The sequence below is a fragment of the Rhincodon typus genome, chromosome 11 (assembly GCF_021869965.1).
Source record: "Rhincodon typus isolate 14 chromosome 11, sRhiTyp1.1, whole genome shotgun sequence".
Classification (NCBI taxonomy): Eukaryota; Metazoa; Chordata; class Chondrichthyes; order Orectolobiformes; family Rhincodontidae; genus Rhincodon; species Rhincodon typus.
In genome coordinates, this window is record NC_063342.1 from 25,155,552 (window position 1) to 25,173,695 (window position 18,144).

The window sequence follows — 18,144 nt, forward strand, 5'->3', positions numbered from 1 at the left end:
AGTGATATATCTGGGCAAATTTCCTCATTGATGGATATATGCCAAAATTGCACTGTGCTAGAACAGCTTGGCTAGTTCTGGAGAACAGTACTGTTGTCAGAGCCAATTTTTTTTCCACTATCCGGTGCCTTCACCTATTTCTTGATATCACATGGGTTGAATGAAATTGGCTGCAAATAGTTGTGAGGCTAAGGATTGCTCGAGAAAGTTGAAATAGATCATCCATTTGGCACTTCTGACTGAAGATTGCTGCAAATGCTTCAGCCTCATCTTTTGCACTGAAGTGCTGGGAACTGCCATCACACAGGATGGGGCTATTTGTGAAGCCTCCTTCTCCAGTGAGTTGTTTAATGCCCGCTACCATTCATGTCTAGAGGTTGCAGGGCCGTTGAGCTTAGATTTGATCTCTTGGCTGTGGATTCAGTTAGCTCCTATTAGTTGAAAGGTAAATTTTGGCTGGAACATCGCAGGGGAGCTGCCTTGTCCCCGATTAGCGTCAATGGATTTGTTAGTGCTTCCCTGAAAAAGACACAGCCCTTAGTTTAACATCTCATTCAAGAGATGACTCGTCCAATACTGCAGCAACTTGCAGAACTGCACTGTAATGCAAGCCTGGAGCATGGATTCCAGTGTCTGAGATTGGGACGTGAACACACGCTGTTTGAATTCGTGGTTAACAGTGGAGCCACAAAGCTCAGACTGCCTTCCAAACACATGAAAGCTAGTGTGAGGCACAGCATTATTACAAATCAATCTTATTACAAATTAGCAGGGTGACGTGGTGGCTCAGTGGTTAATACTGCTGCCTCACAACACCAGGGACCCAGGTTCGCTTCCACCCTCAGGCGATTGTCTGTGTGGAGTTTGCTCATTGGTGTTTCCCACAGTCCAAAGATGTGCAGGTTAGGTGGTCTAAAAATTCTAAATTAACCGTAGTGTCCAGAGATGTGCAGGCTAAGTGGATTCGCCATGGAAATGCAGGGTCCCAGGGGTAGGGTAAGGTCGACCTGGGCAGGGTGTTCTTCGAACAGTCGTTGTGACCTTGAATGGCCGAATGGCCTACTCCCATTCTGTAGGGATTATATGAATTTAAATCGGCTGTATTTGAGAGGCCGAATGATGGGGAACGTACAGCAGGATACTTCAAACATTCTCCCCGGGAGTTGGGAGACCCCACTCATAGGGTGAGCCCGCTTGCTGTCGGCCCCAGGCAGCAGCACTAACTGAGCGATGGCACACAAACTGCCTTAAAACCTGAGCAGTATATCGGAAAACCACCTTGTCTCTATGCAGAAACCTCCTCAAAATCCCAACTCCACACACAACTTCTGTCTGGGGAAAAAAAAACCTTCGTGAGATTAGCAACAACAGCAATACTTTCTGGGGACTTAAAACAGATCAAGCGAGTGATTTGCACGTTATAAAAGTTTAAGGATAGCACAAAGTTGAAAAAAAAGGAACAGGAGACAGCGTTGAGTTTTGCGAGTGGGTGGTGCATGCTGGTGTTCTGTCCAATGGAAGTGAGGAGGGAGGGCTGTGTCTTGTCCAATCCTCTGTATGCGGGCGGAGTTGCTGATGTTCCGATCAATCACTTGACTCCCCCCCCAACCCAAAAAAACTCCCCCCCCCCCCCCAAGTCCCGGCACCGGCCAGGCGGAGGGGGGTTTCGTATTATCTTGATGCTAATCACCTTAACTCTCTGTTCAGCCCAGAGCGCATCTATAAAATGAGGATGCAAGGGACTAGCTCCGTGTAAGATCCAAAGCAGCCCCCTCCCTGTCCCCCCCCCTCCCTTTAATCAGCCCGCACCGTCAATGCTCGGAGAGAGGACTCGGTCATGAGTTGTCTGGATGTTAGATACCATCAGTCTTATGGAGCCCACCAGTATTTGCCTGCAGCCGCTTACACCGCTTACACCGCAGCCTGTTACCGTCATCACCACACTCAGCAGGTAAGGCAACAAAAACAGCCGCCAAAGTCTGACTGACATCCGATTAAAACAACGGTGAAGGCTTTTGGTGGGTGTGTGGGGGCGCAGGGTATTTAGGGAGGATTTGGAAGGGGGGGGGTGCACGGACAAGAGGCGAATTAGCAGCTGCCTTGTAAACTGGCTACAAGTCAGCTGTCAAATTCCGCTGTGGTTTCTTCATTCCGTTTGACAACACATGACGCGATCTCTCGGATATGTCTGACCAGCTCGCTCTGAAATTCTCTACATAGCAGCCCGTGAGCCAGAGGGGTGTGAGCTCCCAGAGTTAGCGCGGCAGCACTCTCTCATAGACTAAAGGTCGTGGATACATCATCCTAGAAAGACAAAATACGATTGTCAGCATGAAACACTCGATTTATGTTTAATACATCTCCCATGTGATCATTTCAACAGAAAAGCAAAATGTTTTAACTGTTGCAGTGTGACAGCACACTGTCGCAGCGTTTTGGGTAATAAAAACCTCACATTAAATACAAAAGGAGAGATTTGGAGTTTACGGCGAAATTTGAATGGTGTAGCACAAAATTACAACCGAACAACGTTGGAAATACGCCATCCAATCATTATTAGCCGTTCACTGGCCAGCTTACAACTGCATGAATACTAAAATAAAAACAGAAGTATAGGAAAATATCACTGTGTCTAACAGCATCTGTGAAGACTGAAACATTTCAAATCCAATATGATTCTTGCTCGGGTCTGACGTTGACTTTAGCTGCCTTTTTTTAAGGCCCCTGAAATATCTTTCAGAGCACAGAGCAGATATTAACTCAATGGACAATTATACCGCTGGAGAGAAGTACAAAAGCAAAAAAAACGTTATGAATAACCCCCGATTAATGCAAGTGGTGAACACACGTGAATGAAGCAAGTGAATTAGGATAACGCTGTAATTTGCTTCAGTGCAAAGTGATTTGGATAATATGTATTGAATAAACTATATAATGCCACGCTAAACTCATTCAAGATGTGAGTAGTTTTGCGAGCAGACAGGCTAGACCGCAGTAATAAACCGTGGGAAAGCGACATTTTCAAGGGATATTGGATATTGTGGGGAATGATATTGCAGCAACAACAAGCAGAAAATCTTTCCCTTGAAAATGAGCGGGAGAGAGGGTTTGAAATCTTGGCGGTCTGAAGGTTCCCTGTGATTTAAGGGTCTCAGATTTGATTTTTCTTTATCTCAGACATTGTGCACACGAGTTACACGATAGCGTTATCATAAGCGGACGTCTCGATACTCGTGCATTTCTGTTAATATTAACGATATAAAAATAGGATTCCGATGATATTCCGTTTAGCGAGGGCTGTCATCTCACTGACATCTTGGAATAGAGAACTTAGTGTATAAGCATGGACCAATGTGTTTGTCTGTACCCTTTTCTTAGAATTTAAGCGAAGTTCCGGTTACGAAATTTTCCAGTGAAATCAATGCGAATGTTTTCTGAAGTGAGAATTGAGTCTTGAACTTTTTTTTATAAACTAGGACAGAGTTTTCTCTTTGTCTCTCTCGCTGGAGTTGGGTTGCTCCTGAAACACGGGAGCTGTGTGTGTTGTCGGTGCTACAAGTTTGTGTCTCATCTGCCGCTTGTTCCTTGCAGCAGAAGTTAGCCCTGTACAGCAAGGTGCAGGAGTCCATGGAGAACAACTCGCAAAGCAAAGAGGGCGAAAAGGACCAGCCCCCTGAGGCTGAGTACATCAGTTCCAGATGCGTGCTGCTCACCTACTTCCAGGGGGACATTGGCGCCGTGGTCGATGAACACTTCAGCAGGGCCCTCAGCAACTTTCCCGGCGAGAACCGCAACTCCAAGCCGCTGGCTTCTTCCAGCTCCGCCTGGAAAGGTAAGGAAAGCAACTCCTGGAAAATCCACTAAATCCAGCTGATTTTTGGGACGTTATTGCCAAATGCTTAGTGCAAGGAAATGCTGAGGGCGTTTACTTAGTACACACAGTAGGAGATAAGTGGTTGTACCTGGAGTACCCCACTTCAGGAGAGAAAACATCCCATTTACAGCAGCCTAACTGTCGCTGGTGGAACGGGAAATGTCATCTTTTTACTCCGACGGTGTCATTCTTTTTACTCGTTCTGATCAAATGTAAAGTGACTTTATTTTTTATCGTTCGTTCATTTTATCATTTACCATTTATAAGTCAATACATCTTACAGATAAGCAGTTACAATGCGTAAAATTTATAGTCTACACTCAACACTCAGATGGGTAAATACGTATAACAACTATCAGAAAGATCGCAATTCGGCCTTTCTCTCGCTTTTAACGTTAATTGCAAATTCAGTGTTTTCCTACCAGAAACATATTCTGCAAACTTGCTACAGGACAAATTATACTGACGGCTTCTATCCACAGAGCTGCCTTATCCTTCTACGAAATCCAACCCTCGGCAATTTTACCGTTGTTATTTCCTCGCCTGATTGATACAATGGTATTCCACAGATTACACAATCAGCTCTCAATGAAGCCTCTTCCCCATTGCAACTGCTGTGAATTCCTGTCGACCCCACCATTCTCCATCACTAAATCCGACCAATTTGGTTGTAAATGCATCGCAATGTGATGAAAGAGTCTGCTGTAATATTTGCAATTTTTAACAGGATGTCGGTGAATAAAAATAGGCAAAAATGGATTCAGAGCACACGAATTAAAAAGTCATACTACAGGGAGAGGGAGGCTAACACGCATTTGCCAAACCGTTAAGGGAAAATAAAGATATCGGGCTAAGAACCGACTCTTTCACCATTAAGAAGATATTCCAGTGAATATTCAGTTGCTGTTTTCCTCAGGGTTAATTTCTCACTGGTTGAGAAATCTATTTGCAGAGATCCCGAGAGAAGGCTCACAGCGTGCTCAGTACTTCATGGCAATACCTATTTTCTTAAGAATCTAGTCACATTAAATGGCCTTTGCGTTTTCCTGAACGCACCTTTTTTTTTGAGCTTAGTCGTGTCCGTGCAGGTAACCCTGAATTTCTGGTCGTTTGTCATTTCAAAATCCACCACTTTGGTCTCCTGCTCACAGTTCTGTGCTCAGCCTGCTGCAGTGCTCCAGTGAAGCCCAAGGCGAACTGGAGGAACAGCACCTCTTTTTTTTCCGGTTAGACATTTCACAGACTCTGAACTGGACATGGAGCTCAACAACTTCCGACCGTTACTCTGTTCCCCATTCTAATATCCCCCGCACCCCGACGCCACCAATCCTACCCCCCAAACACACACACACCCCGAATGCCCCTATCTTGCTTTCATATTTTGTTCGCAGTCACACTGACTTTTATTTTGCCTTTAACACCCCTATGCTTTGCTCGCTCACTACAACCATTACAATTCATTTTGCCTTTTGTTCCATAGCACTTTTTTTCTAATCTCCCTCCTCCTCTGACCTTTCCTTGAACTCTCCTGCTGTTCCATTTTCTTCCCCATCCTACACACATATAGTTGAACAGAATAAAGCCCAACGCATTTTTTCTGCTCTTCAATTCATAATGACCTTTAACTTTTCCCCTTCACATATGCTGCCAGATCTGTTGAGTTTTTCCATTACTTCAATTTGTGAAGGATTAGGAACCATGTTTCCATGCTGTCCAACTCTATGACTTTGATCATGTTAACTTTAAATTTGCTATCTCTCGCATAATAGTGTAGATAGTTATTTGATAATCTGACTTAATTCCTCGGGAAAGTTCTGTAGTCACTGTGTGAATGTATGCATATAGTCTATATAATGCAGCATTTTACGAATACTAATTCAAAGCAAATGTTAATTATTTTTCCTTTCCATTTCAGAAGGACTGCCATTTCCTACAAATCAGAAGAATAATTTCCCTGCTTCTTTTTGGAGCAGCACTTACCAAGCCCCAGCAACTCCAGCTCTGAGTGCAAGTCACCCCGATATCTCTGCTGCAACTGGTAGTGTGTTTCACTCCCCAGATCCCATGGCATGGCCAGGACATGGACTACACCAAGCTAGTGCTCCCCCATCCAATGTTGAGCCATGGCCCTACACATTGTCATCACAAGGAAGTTCCAGCTATCCACTTGTCCATGAGGTTTACCCACATATGCATCATCCACATGCCCACACCCACCATCACAGTCCACATCTAGACCCACGTTATGGGTCATTATTGGTGCCATCAATGAGAGCTGCTAGGATTACCACAGCATCTGGTGAAATCACAAAGACAGACCCTATTACTCCTGCTGCTGGTTCGTCATGGACTGGAGCCTTTCATGGAACTCTTGAGATGGCACAAGCAGTAAACTTTGACACAGGTGAGAGGCTTTTTTTTAATAAAACTGTAAATTGTTAGTACAGGCTATATTGGCAATAGCATTTTGAAAAAGATTTTTCAATGTTTTTACTTCAAATATGAATATTTCTTTGGTGAAAGGTTGTTTTTTTGGACTGGAGGCCTGTAACTTTTTTTATTCATTAATGGGATAAGGGCATCGCTGGCTAGGCAGCATTTATTGTCCATCCCTAATAGCCCAGAGGGCAGTTCAGAGTCAACCACATTGCTGTGGGTCTGGAGTCACATGTAGGCCAGACCAGGTAAGGATGGCAGTTTCCCTCCTAAAGGACATTAGTGAACCAGATCGGATTTTTCCGACAATTGGCAATGGATTCATGGTTATTATTAGATTCTTAATTCCAGATATTTTGTTGAATTCAAATTCCACCATCTGCCGTGGCGGGTCCCCAGAACATTATCTGAGTCTCTGGATTAACAGTCCAGCAATAATACCACTAGGCCATTGCCTCCCCTCCACAGCAGTGTTCCGCAGAGATTGGTGCTGGGTCCAGTTTTGTTTGTCATTTATATAAATGATTTGGTTGAGAATTTAGGAGGCATGGTTAGTAAATTTGCAGGTGACACCAAAATTGATGGTATGGTTGACAGTGACTTCGTCTGATGAAGGAGCAGCACTCAGAAAGCTTGTGATTTCAAATAAATTTGTTGGACTATAACCTGGTGTCATCTGACTTCTGACATTGGGCTAATTGGCTGAGGAGTGCAGATGAAGTTTAATTTGGATTATTTGAGATATTGCATTTTGATAAAACAAACAAGGGCAGAACTTATACAATTAATGGTAGGGCTCTGGGGAGTATTGTCGAACAGAGACCTAGGGTTTCAGGTACATAGTTCTCTGAAAGTTGCATCACAGATAGACGGGCTGGTTAAGAAGGCATGAAGCATGCTTGCCTTCATTGCTCAGTCCATTGAATACAGAAGTTGGGATGTCATGTTGTGATTGGACAAGACGTTGGTGAGGCCACTTTTGGAGTACCATGTACAGTTCTGGTCGCCCTGCTATGGGAATGATAATATTAAATTGGAGAGGGTGCAGAAAAGATTTAGCTGAATGTTGCAGGGACTGGAAGGTTTGAGTTAAGGATAGACTGGATAGGCTGGGACATTTTACCCGGAGCATAGGAGGTTAAGGAGTGACCTTATAGAGGTTTATAAAAACGTGAGGAGCATGATAAGATGAATAGCAAAGGTTTTTTCCTAGGGTGGTTGAGTTCAAGACTACAGACATAGGTTTAAGGTGAGAGGAGAAGGATTTGAAAGGAAACTGAGGGGCAACTTTTTCACATAGAGGGTGGCTTGTGCGTGGAATGAACTGCCAGAGGAAGTGGTAGATGCAGGTACAGTTAGAACATTTAAAAGACGTTTGGACAGTTACATGAATAGGAAATGTTTAGAGGGATATGGGCTAAATGCAGGCAAGTAAGACTAGTCTAGTTTTGGAAAGTTGGTCAGCATGGATCAGTTGGACTTTAGGGCCTCTTTCAGTGATGTATGACCTATGATTTTTATTAACGTTCTTGTGTGATTTTAAACTAGCAGATAAAGATGTTGAATTTATTTGTTAAAACCAGCATTTAAATAAATATTCTCTATTATAGCAAGACAAATAACAAAGGTTTCCCCGCAAAAAGGGATTATTCAGCCCACTGTGGCAATTCTGACTATTAGAGCAATTCAAATTAATCCCATTCCCTCCTTTCTCTCTACTGTCCAGGATCTTCCTTCCTTTGAAATATTATCCAAATTTCTTCTCTAATGTCTGCCACACTACTCATGAATAAAAAAAAACTTTCTAACTTGCCTCTTCAGTCACTTGATGCCTATTTTAAAATTATAACGTCTCCCCAACCAAAGAAAAAAAAATAAAAGAATATCTTACATTTTCCACTTAACCTTATTGACTCCAGTGAAAATAGCTCTAGTGTTTGTGTATATTTATAGTCTCCCAATCTTAATACAGTTATTCTATTTTGTCTTGAAAATCCTTTCTGTAATTGGATGCCCTGACAGAACTCACTATCTCCAATATCCAGAGCCTTGACCATTTCCGATATCCATAACCCTCATGGTCTGATACCTGGAACTTGCACCAACCCCGATATCCAGACCCTCCCCCTCCCAAAGACACAGACTAATATGTCCAATACCCAGAGCCCTGACTATCTTTCTTTCATGACTGGAAACCTTGACTGTTTCCATTACCAATTAGGCACTGGGCTGAATTTTATCAAAGAGGGTAAGAAACTGCAAATGCTGGAGTCAGAGATAACGCAGTGTGGAACTGGAGGAACACAGCAGGCCAGGCAGCATCAGAGGAGCAGGAAAGTTGAATTTTTGGATTTTTTTTGTTTGCTTTTTTTAGCTGGTGTGCTTGAAGGTATGGGGAGGTTATTAAATGTAACAAGTTTCCTGTAAATGCCATTCCTACTACTCCCAACCTGTCTCCCATATTAGAGAGGCTTGGGAGAAAAGGTGGCATCAGGGCATCCATACACCCTTGGGTCTACTGAGGCCTTCGATTGACCAATGGGGCCAGGAATTCCTCCAGACACACTCAAAACCCAACTGCAATATATAGGTGTGGAGGGCAATGGAAGGAGCCAATCCACATGCAAGGACATGAATGTATTTCAAAAGGTTCAAGAACTTCATCTGAATCATTAGGGATTATGAATACGTTTTCAAATATCATATTCACTAATGACACTAAGACCCTCTGACAGTCTTTAAATCACCGCCAAATATCTCGATCATGCCAATGGAAGGGCTGAAACCATCCAAGATCATGCTGTCCTCATACCTAATTCTCCTTCTCATCCTATCCCATGCTGTCTTCTGATTTAAAAGTCGCGGACGGTGTAAACATGCATATTCTATTTCCTACCACCCCCCTTCCCATACCATAACCTTACCTGCATGCCTTTATCCTTTCAGATGTCCATCATGTACAAATTGTCCAGGCAGTTAAGTCACAGCATGAAGAAAGTGATGGTGAAGGCATAATATTGTCACTTGATTTAACAATCTCAGCCAATAGCTCGGCTATTAACACTGCATGCAATTAAGTTGATAATGTTGAGGTACAATCTGCACATGGTAGATGTATGCGTATCTGCAGCCTTGACAAAGGGCAAGAATTGTGAAGGTGCCAGCTAGCTAGAAGGGGTGGTCATGTGAGTTCTGCTGTTGACGACTCACGTGAGCACTGTACAGAAGAACACTGATCAGCATGCAAAACAAATTACTCAGCATCTTGGAAAGACTGTTAAAAAGCTTGTCATTAGTGCCAAGGAGCATGGAGAAATCCAGCATCAACTCATTATCGGGATTTTCACAGAAATATGGAACCCACCCTTTCCCACATGGAAGTGGTAGCCTCCTCTACCAGCACACATATAGACCAGCTTCTATTGTAACATTAGCAGCTTCCACCAAATGTCCGAGTGCTACAGTGGAAACTAAATTTGAAGTTATACAAGATCAGCTTGCTGCCATGTAAATTCAGGCTGGTGACCAAATAGCTGTAGATTATGTTGTAGAAAGGTACTTTGAAAGGTGACTCCATGCTACAACTACCTCTATTTTTTTTAAAAAAGTATACAAATCACAGGAGCTAATGATCCAAAATTCATGTCATTATCTTTAGGAGAGATGTAATAAAAAATTAGAAATATATAGATACAACACTAATGTCAATGTCTTAGTGCTTTCCAAAAAGGTGAACACCAAAACAGGAAATAACTTAATTTAGTGGAGAAGGAACAATGAGAGAATTGATTTGGAAATTGTTAAAGGCAGAAGGCAATCTAAACAGGCTGACTGATTTTGGAGGAGGATTTCCAAAGTAAAAAAGTACAGCACCAGAAAATTAGGACCATAACCTAAACATTTATTTCTTGCAAATTATTCATTTTTTACACCCATTGCATAAGTATTTTGTATAATAATTTGCTGTCACAACAAAAATGGAAAAAATAAAAACAATTAAATTATTTAGTAAATATGCAATGTGGTATCCATCCATATTCCTAGCTGTTTAATAAAGAATTTATTAAACCACAGTCCCTCCTTTTTGTTTCCTGTCATGGCATGTTCATTTAACAAGCTAAAGAGCTGAATGATGTCAAAGCAACTGTATCACTGGTTAAAAAAGAGGGGCCAACCTCAGCAACTCATTCTGAGAGCTCTTTTTCATTCTTTGTTGTGATAGCTATCCTCTAGTTGATGCTCCATCTTACAGGAAAGGACAAAATGGCAAAGTCTGTCTTGAAGGGAATTCTTAAGGAAAATCCATGTGCAACTATTGTGTAGTACATTATATCAGTGTTCCGAAACCGTGTACATTGCTAGATATTTAAAGAATTAAGCTGTACCATTGTATAAAATATTTTACTGGCTAAATAGAGAATTTTCACTGAACAGAGATTTTGCCTAAAATCTTTTGACAATACCTTTCTTTCTTAGCCTACATTTCAGAAGTGAATTGTGTATTTTTGTAAGTGCTGAACCATAAGTATAATGCTGATGCACAAGTAAAACATGATTTACTATTAGTATAGTTATTATTTCAATCAATAGGAGTCAACAGCTTAAAACAAATATATTGGATTAATACTAGACTTTTTACATTCATAATAAAATATCTTATTACCTTCCTTTTGTGTTACAGTAGAGAATATTGCACATTCACTGTTTACTATCCTGTGAACATTTAGCAGTTCAGTTTGATTAAGTTAAATGGGGTTTCAAATACTTCTCTCCTTTTAATTTGTCTAAAAATAAAGATAACTTTAAGATCATTGCCGTTAAATCGGAAAGCTATATTTAGAAGTTAGTTTTGTGATATAGTTACATATCTGGTTCTTATAATAGGGTTTCTGCATTGACATAAAGCAAAGAACTTATTTGGTTCTAAACCAATCATATTTATCCTTGCTTCTACCGTTTTGTAACTGAAATGTTTCCATTTAATCTTGATTTCAGCCCTTTGGTACGGTGGATCTCTCACAGGCTGATGAAAAATTCATCTCTGCAATCTGATGGAATTGAAGTAATGACCCAAAGTATTTGCTTTTGACCAAGTACCTTCAGAAATTGTAATGATGGAAAATACGGGGTTTCTATATGTGTCTACTCTGAGGAAGCTAGCAAAATGTCTGAAAGGAAGTGAAAATTAAATTTGTAGAATAAATGATGATTTAAGTAAAAGTGAAGAAGTGAATCAGCAATTATTTTTGCAATGAAATAACAAGGCTACCTAATTTCAGCATCTGGAAATGCGTGTCATAGCCTGGTTTTTGTAGAACTTGCTTGTTTTAGAGGACCATTAGCAGAATTTGTTGGATAAAGATCTGCTTCAAGTAAATTTTATGGAGAGTGAAGCACTGGGTGGAAAATTGTATTAGGCACAACATAAATTCTTTTATTTTTGTGGTTAAAAGTATGTGAAGTATTGGAGTTTTTTATAACTGTTTATTACTCTGATCTTGTTAAAATGTAATGTGACTCTACCAGGGATTCCTACACTTTTTTTTTCTCTTCTTTTTTTTATTTAAGTATAGTTAATCATTTGTGGACTGCAGTAGCACTTTTATCATGTCCTAAATTAAATACAGGCTTAACATTCTTTCATTTAATTAACTATAGTAATATGTTCATTTTGTTGGTATTCAGCATATTTGTTTTTCCACCAACTTATTGCAAAAAGAAATGATAGAAGTAGTATTAAGGTAACAACATTTCTTATTGAAACCAAAGAGTTTAAAAAAAAGGGGCAGTGTTTTCTACTCAAAAAGGCTCTTCATCATTAGGGCACAAGTGTTTTCATCCAGATTTTACAAGGATTGCTTCCTTCAAAATTTTAAATAATTAATGATTATCATAAAGTAAAGTTGATAAATTTGACATTCACCTTTAACATTGTATGACATCGACAAAAAGGAAAACATTGTTGCACCTTTTAGATGCAATAGAACTTTTAATCCATTTAAGGTTCTCCTTATTTTATGCTTTTAGTTATTCTATCAAAAAGGAAACTTGTTCCCTTTATTCTGTTTTTATGAAAAAAAACAAACCCTTTTGGTGACAAGTATGAAGGCTGTGCAAAATATGCTATGGGAAAGTGAAGAAAATTGCCCTCAATTCATAGGAAATCTTAAAACCCATCATTTCATATTTAGGTTTGTATTCATTCAGGGATTTTTTTTTTAAAAAATCAGACCCAGAAATTCATGTTAAAAAGTTACCATGATAAAATAATGCACTCACAACTCAACTGCTCTTGAGTTAAAATGCAAACTGTAAGTAGTTCTGAAGGGGATGAATGACATTTCAGCTCCACTTTTTCTCCTAACAATGTACAACATGGTAACATTTTTGTCTATGATCAGTTTTGCAAGTTCTGTTTGAAATTGGACATTGTTCTTTTTTTAAAAGCAGTCAAGATTCTGTGTTGAATATATTCCTTCCAAGATGTTACATATATCGTTTTCTGTTTATAATTAAGCAAATGCATAAAGTGAGGCAAAAACCAATGGAAAATTTGTGGCAAATTTCTCTCAATTAAAATGGGTATTATTTTTACAGAAAACTGTAAAATGCATTATTAATGTTAATAAACAAAAAACTTGGAACTATTGCCTATGTTCAAAACTGCATGATTTTTAATCACTGTTCTAAGGAGAATTTTATTTTAATCCACATTCTTATGCTTTGTAAATAATTAAATTGCAAATAATGATGGTACTTTGTTAAGACTTTTGTGGACTGAGTTCTATTTTCAAAAGTGTAAGACATAATCAAATAGTAATGTTCTAATTGACAGTAAAGAGTGTTAAACATTCTGTATCTTGTTTGGAGATGTTGCATATTATATAGACACCGTGAGGCCAATTTTAGAAGAAAAATAACTGGTCATATTTAGTTCTTTATACAGAACCCACAATGAATGTAGTTTTGCCCAATGGTGAAATTGTTAACAAATCAGATTTAAACCATCTGCAGTGACAGACAAAAAGCTTGTTATACATTTGTGCTCTGTTAAAATTTCTGCAGCTGTTATGGTGTGTGCATTAATGGGCAACTTTTATCTTAAATCCAAACAGTGCAGACAGAATGGATTAAACTCTGAGAATGACAGACATGGGAGGAGTGAACCCTCAGATGATGACAGTTGTCAAAAATAGCATAACACATACAATAAACCATTTGAAAATTTCTACAGGGAATACAATCTAAATATAACTAGGTATAATGTTGTACACTTGAACTCTGTTATAGTTTGCACATTTCCAATTGCCAAGGATCACAGGATATTGAATATATTGATTTGAATCAACAAAATCAGATATTTATTCAATGCAATGCCTACAGAATATGACAAACAAAAAAAATGAATTGACCTAAATGTAATTTTGTAAAGTACAACCAATTGGATGGATTGAGCATTTTAAAAGTGTTATTTTCATTATGAAAATGTCAATTTATTGCAATATGTGATAAGCTCAACAAAAAATGTTTAGAGATTTTTCTTTTTTATATAACTGTTTTCCAGCATTACATCCAGAACACTTGCCATGATTTTCTCCAGGTGTAATGTGTAAGGATGCTGCTGAAGGGGTGACCTTCTTTGGCTTGCAGATTCTTGTACAATTGTCATATTGGTATCTCGACACTGGGTATTTGATTATTGTGGAGTCAATTTATAACGCAATCTAAACTTCACCATTTCCGTTCCTGAAAAGTAATCCCTCTATCAGTAAATCTGATACTACTGAATCACTGAATTTCAAAGGGCTGTCAATTGAAATAACTGTTAAAAATGACTCTTTAAAGTATGAAACTCAGTTTTGAACTCCAGTGGAGTTTGTTTACTTGCCTTTGCAGTTAACATAAATTAATTCAGTACGAAAATCCAAATGAGACCCTTGTAGTGCAGCGTTAGTGTCCCTACCTCGAGGCTAGGAGAGTTCTGAGGAAGGGTCACTGGACCTGAAACATTAACTTTTATTTCTCTCCAGACCTTGAATTCTTCAGACAATTTCTATTTTTGTTTCTCAGCCAGGAGACCCTGGCACAAGTCCCGCCTGCTCCAGAAGTGTGAAATTACATGCCTGAGCAGGTTGATTAGAAATGCTTACGGGTCATTTACATTGACTAACAAAACCGTATTTGATTGTTAAGTCTGACCCCTTCGTCGATTAATAATCCCATTAACATCCGGGACAAATGTGTTTTACAAAACAGAATTTCACAGTTACACCCTGTCATAAGCATCTACTGATTCTATTTGATTTAAGGAATATGGGAATGGTGCATTTCTACATCATCTTCATGGGTGAATGGGGATTGAGGCTGTACTGGAACTGCCGCTGGTTTTACACCAACTTTACCCAGCACAGAATACAGAATCAGACTGGTCTATGGCAGGTGAAAGACCTCGGGAGAAATCTTTGGGCAGTAATTCACATCTTTCGGTTACCTTTTTTGGAATTGATAATGTTAGCTATCATGTGCACGTGCTATCTGAACGTTCGGAGATAGTAAGAACTGCAGAAGCTGGAGTCAGAAATAACACAATGTGGAGCTGGAGGAACACAGCAGGTCTGAGGGAAGGGTCCCGACCCGAAACGTCAACTTTCCTGCTCTTCTGATGCTGCCTGGCTATCGGAACGTTGTGGTGTTAAGATAAAATATAAAGCTAGGAAGTAAAATTGGAATTGGGGAAAGTTGGTGTCAATCAGCATTCTGAAACAGAAATGAACTGGTATGGAATTCTTTTGGGTGCTATAAATGAACTGGAGTCCCGAACATAATATAATATGAAGTGAAACAAAAACAAGAAATGCTGGTAAAACTCTGCGCAACTGGCAACATCTGTCGAGCGAAAAACAGATTCAACATTTCGAATACAATGACCTCTTGTCGGAACATTGTTTTCAATTTGCAGCATCCACAGTTCTTTCTGTTGTTATAAATGAACTGTAGTTTACTCTTGTGGGCCAGAGACAACTTAACTCATACGTTGCAATTGGGTGAGAAATTTATAGGATACATGGAAAAACAAACCCCGACAGTGAAATGGTTTTATAATGATTTCTGAAACAGAACAATCAGAATCTGTAACGTTTGACTCTGCGTCTCGCAGATGTATCTTTCTGGGACCGACGAAAACAAAACATCTCTTAACTTTACAGACATGGGGGTGTCTTCCCCGGCAATGTGGCGTGTGAGAAGAGGGACGAAGTTAATTCCAGAAGGTACAGTGCTAACTTCTGAAGAGAAAGTCCGAAAACTCACATCTGCTCCCATTAGGAAACCAGTAGCCTGAAATGACATGATCCTGATCTTTAAAATGTTGAAAGAATTCTCGGGTTTGTTCTAATCATCGGAGCAGAACCTCCGACCCACTCCGAGATTAAATAAATTGAATGACGTCCGTGATAGAGCGAACTACACGTGTTCTATAAAATGAATAGCCTACTCTCATTCTTCATTCAAAGTAAGGACTAATGTTTCCTCCTGACTCTTTACCTGTAATTCTCCGGTGTAAACGGTGCAGAGTGTGCTGCAGACATGCTGCACAGAGAGACCCCAGAACCTTGCAATTATTCTGCATACTGTACCTTCAGTGAGGTCCAAATCTGAGATTTTAATGCAAAGTATTTAAAATATCTGCTGTGTGTATAAGTAAATTGCATTTCGATGGAGTTGTGCAGGGCAGCAAAGTGCTAATTGGGGGCACTGCTGACTCATTAACCTCTTATCCTGCAAGGCTGAGGCATGTTTCCACACAGATAATTTACTCACTTATAAATGTAAGAGCATGTGGAGAGAAGAGCACGGTGACAAAGGTAAAAGTACTCCTTGCTGCTCATCTTATCCAACCTCGTCATTAACTAGTGCCCAATTATCCAAGCTGCGACCGGCTAAGTAGTTAATGCCCACAAGGGCTCAGTACAAACACTGCCTACAACAGTGGTGATGTTTTTACACCAGCTATTTGAATGGTTGTTGGAAGCAGGGCAGGTGTATAGTTTAATTAGATGCTGTGGTAGACTGCTCGCTGGTCTCTCAACTATTATGATCTGCTTTAAAAAAATGGACAGTCTAAATGGAATAGTCATTGATTGCAGCTGAATGGCGGGCTAGAAGATTTTTTTTCTAACTTTTGATATTTTTCATGCTTTTTCGGACGGTTTTGCTACCACTGGAATGGTTGCACATGACAGTTTTCTGATAAATGATTAGCAACAACTTGGCGCCTTTGAAGCCATAGATTTAAAAGCAGGATTATAATGGTATTCTATTTACATAGCACCAGCAACGAAGGAAAATATTTGCAATATCAAAAACAACATCGTTGCGATACATAGTGAATGTGCCTGCATTATACCTCAATTGGTTATCTTTTCGTGTTCAATACAGTGAAAATCAAACTGAGAATCATTGCGTATTTAGTTTGCTGTACAGTTGGTGGTACGCAGGCAAACAAAGAAATATGCAAACGTTCAATTATATTTTTAATAGGATGCTCGTGTGATAGGAAATGCTGCTTATCTGCAACCTTTGCAGCAATGCTGAACAGTTTCAGGTACACGGTGACATGAAGGTAGAAGTTTACCCTGAGTCAGATACCAGTCTAAAACCGGATCATACCCATAACGGGAAGAATAGCTCCCGCTTTATTTGAGTTAACCAAGAAATACTGCAGAACCAGGTAACAGTACTGTGGAGAAAGGCTAGGGAACTTGGAGAAATAAATAATGATGTCTTGAAAACAGTCCGCATTACATAAGAGATGCTGGAAGTCTTAAAAAAGAGGTAGATAAATCTCCGGGACCAATCAGGTATATCCCCAGGTCATTGTGGGAAGCTAGGGAAAAATTTGTGGCACCCTAGTAGAGATATTTGTATCATGTACAGCCAAGGGTGAGGTGCTGGAGGACTGGAGGGTGGCTAATGTTGTATTTTTATTTAAGAAAGGCTCCCAGCAGAAGCCTGGGAACCATAGTCCAGTGAGTCTAACATCAGTGGTGGGTAATTTGTTGGAGGGATTCTGAGAGATAGGATTTACATGCATTTGGAGAGGCAAGGATAAATTAGGATAGTCAACAATGTTTTGTGCATGAGAAATGGTGTCTCACAAACTTCATTGAGTGTTTTGAGGGCAGCATGGTAGATGTTGTCTACATAGACTTTACTAAAGCCTTTGACAAGGTTCTGCATGGCAGACTGGTTAGTAAACTTGGCTCACATGGGATTTAGGGGAGCTTGCCAATTGGATACAAAATTGGCTGGACAGTAGGAGACAGAGGGTGGTAATGGAGGGTTGTTATTCAAACTGGAGACATGTGACCAGTGGTATTCCGCAGGGATTGGTGCTGGGTCCACTTTTGCTTGTCATTTATATAAATGGTTTGTATGAGACTTCTGGAAGCATGTTTAGTAAGTTTCTGGAGGACACCAAAATTGGTGTTGTGGACAGTAAAGAAGAATATCCAAGATTACAAAGGGGTTTTGATCAATTGGGCCAATGGGTTGAGGAGTGACACTTGAAGTTTAATTTAGATCAATGCAAGGTGTTGCGTTTTGGCAAGACAAACAAGGGCAGGTCTTACACAGTTAATGTTAAGGTCCTGGGGAGTGTTGTCGAACAGAGAAACCTAGGGTTTCAGGTACTTAGATCTTTGAAAGCTGAGTCACAGGTAGACAGGGTGGTAAAGAAGACATTTAGCACGTTTACCTGCATTGCTCAGAGTGTTGAGTATAGGAGTTGAGATGTCATGCTGAGCCTGTACAGAATGTCGGTGAGGTCACTTTTG

The 18,144-nt window shown here is 40.0% G+C and overlaps 1 protein-coding gene across 2 annotated transcripts; it reads left to right on the plus strand.

Moving 5' to 3' along the window:
- The first annotated feature begins 1,636 nt into the window (after positions 1-1,636).
- Positions 1,637-12,959, plus strand: vgll3 (vestigial-like family member 3). 2 transcript variants are annotated; one of them, XM_020514647.2, is made up of 4 exons: positions 1,637-1,951; positions 3,592-3,832; positions 5,790-6,278; positions 11,306-12,959. In XM_020514647.2, exons 1-4 carry the CDS (start codon positions 1,838-1,840, stop codon positions 11,335-11,337), a joined length of 876 nt encoding a protein of 291 aa, XP_020370236.1. In that variant the 5' UTR covers positions 1,637-1,837; the 3' UTR covers positions 11,338-12,959. The 2 variants fall into 2 exon arrangements, with proteins under 2 accessions (XP_020370236.1, XP_020370237.1); XM_020514648.2 differs by having other exon boundaries at positions 3,595-3,832.
- Positions 12,960-18,144: the final 5,185 nt, after the last annotated feature.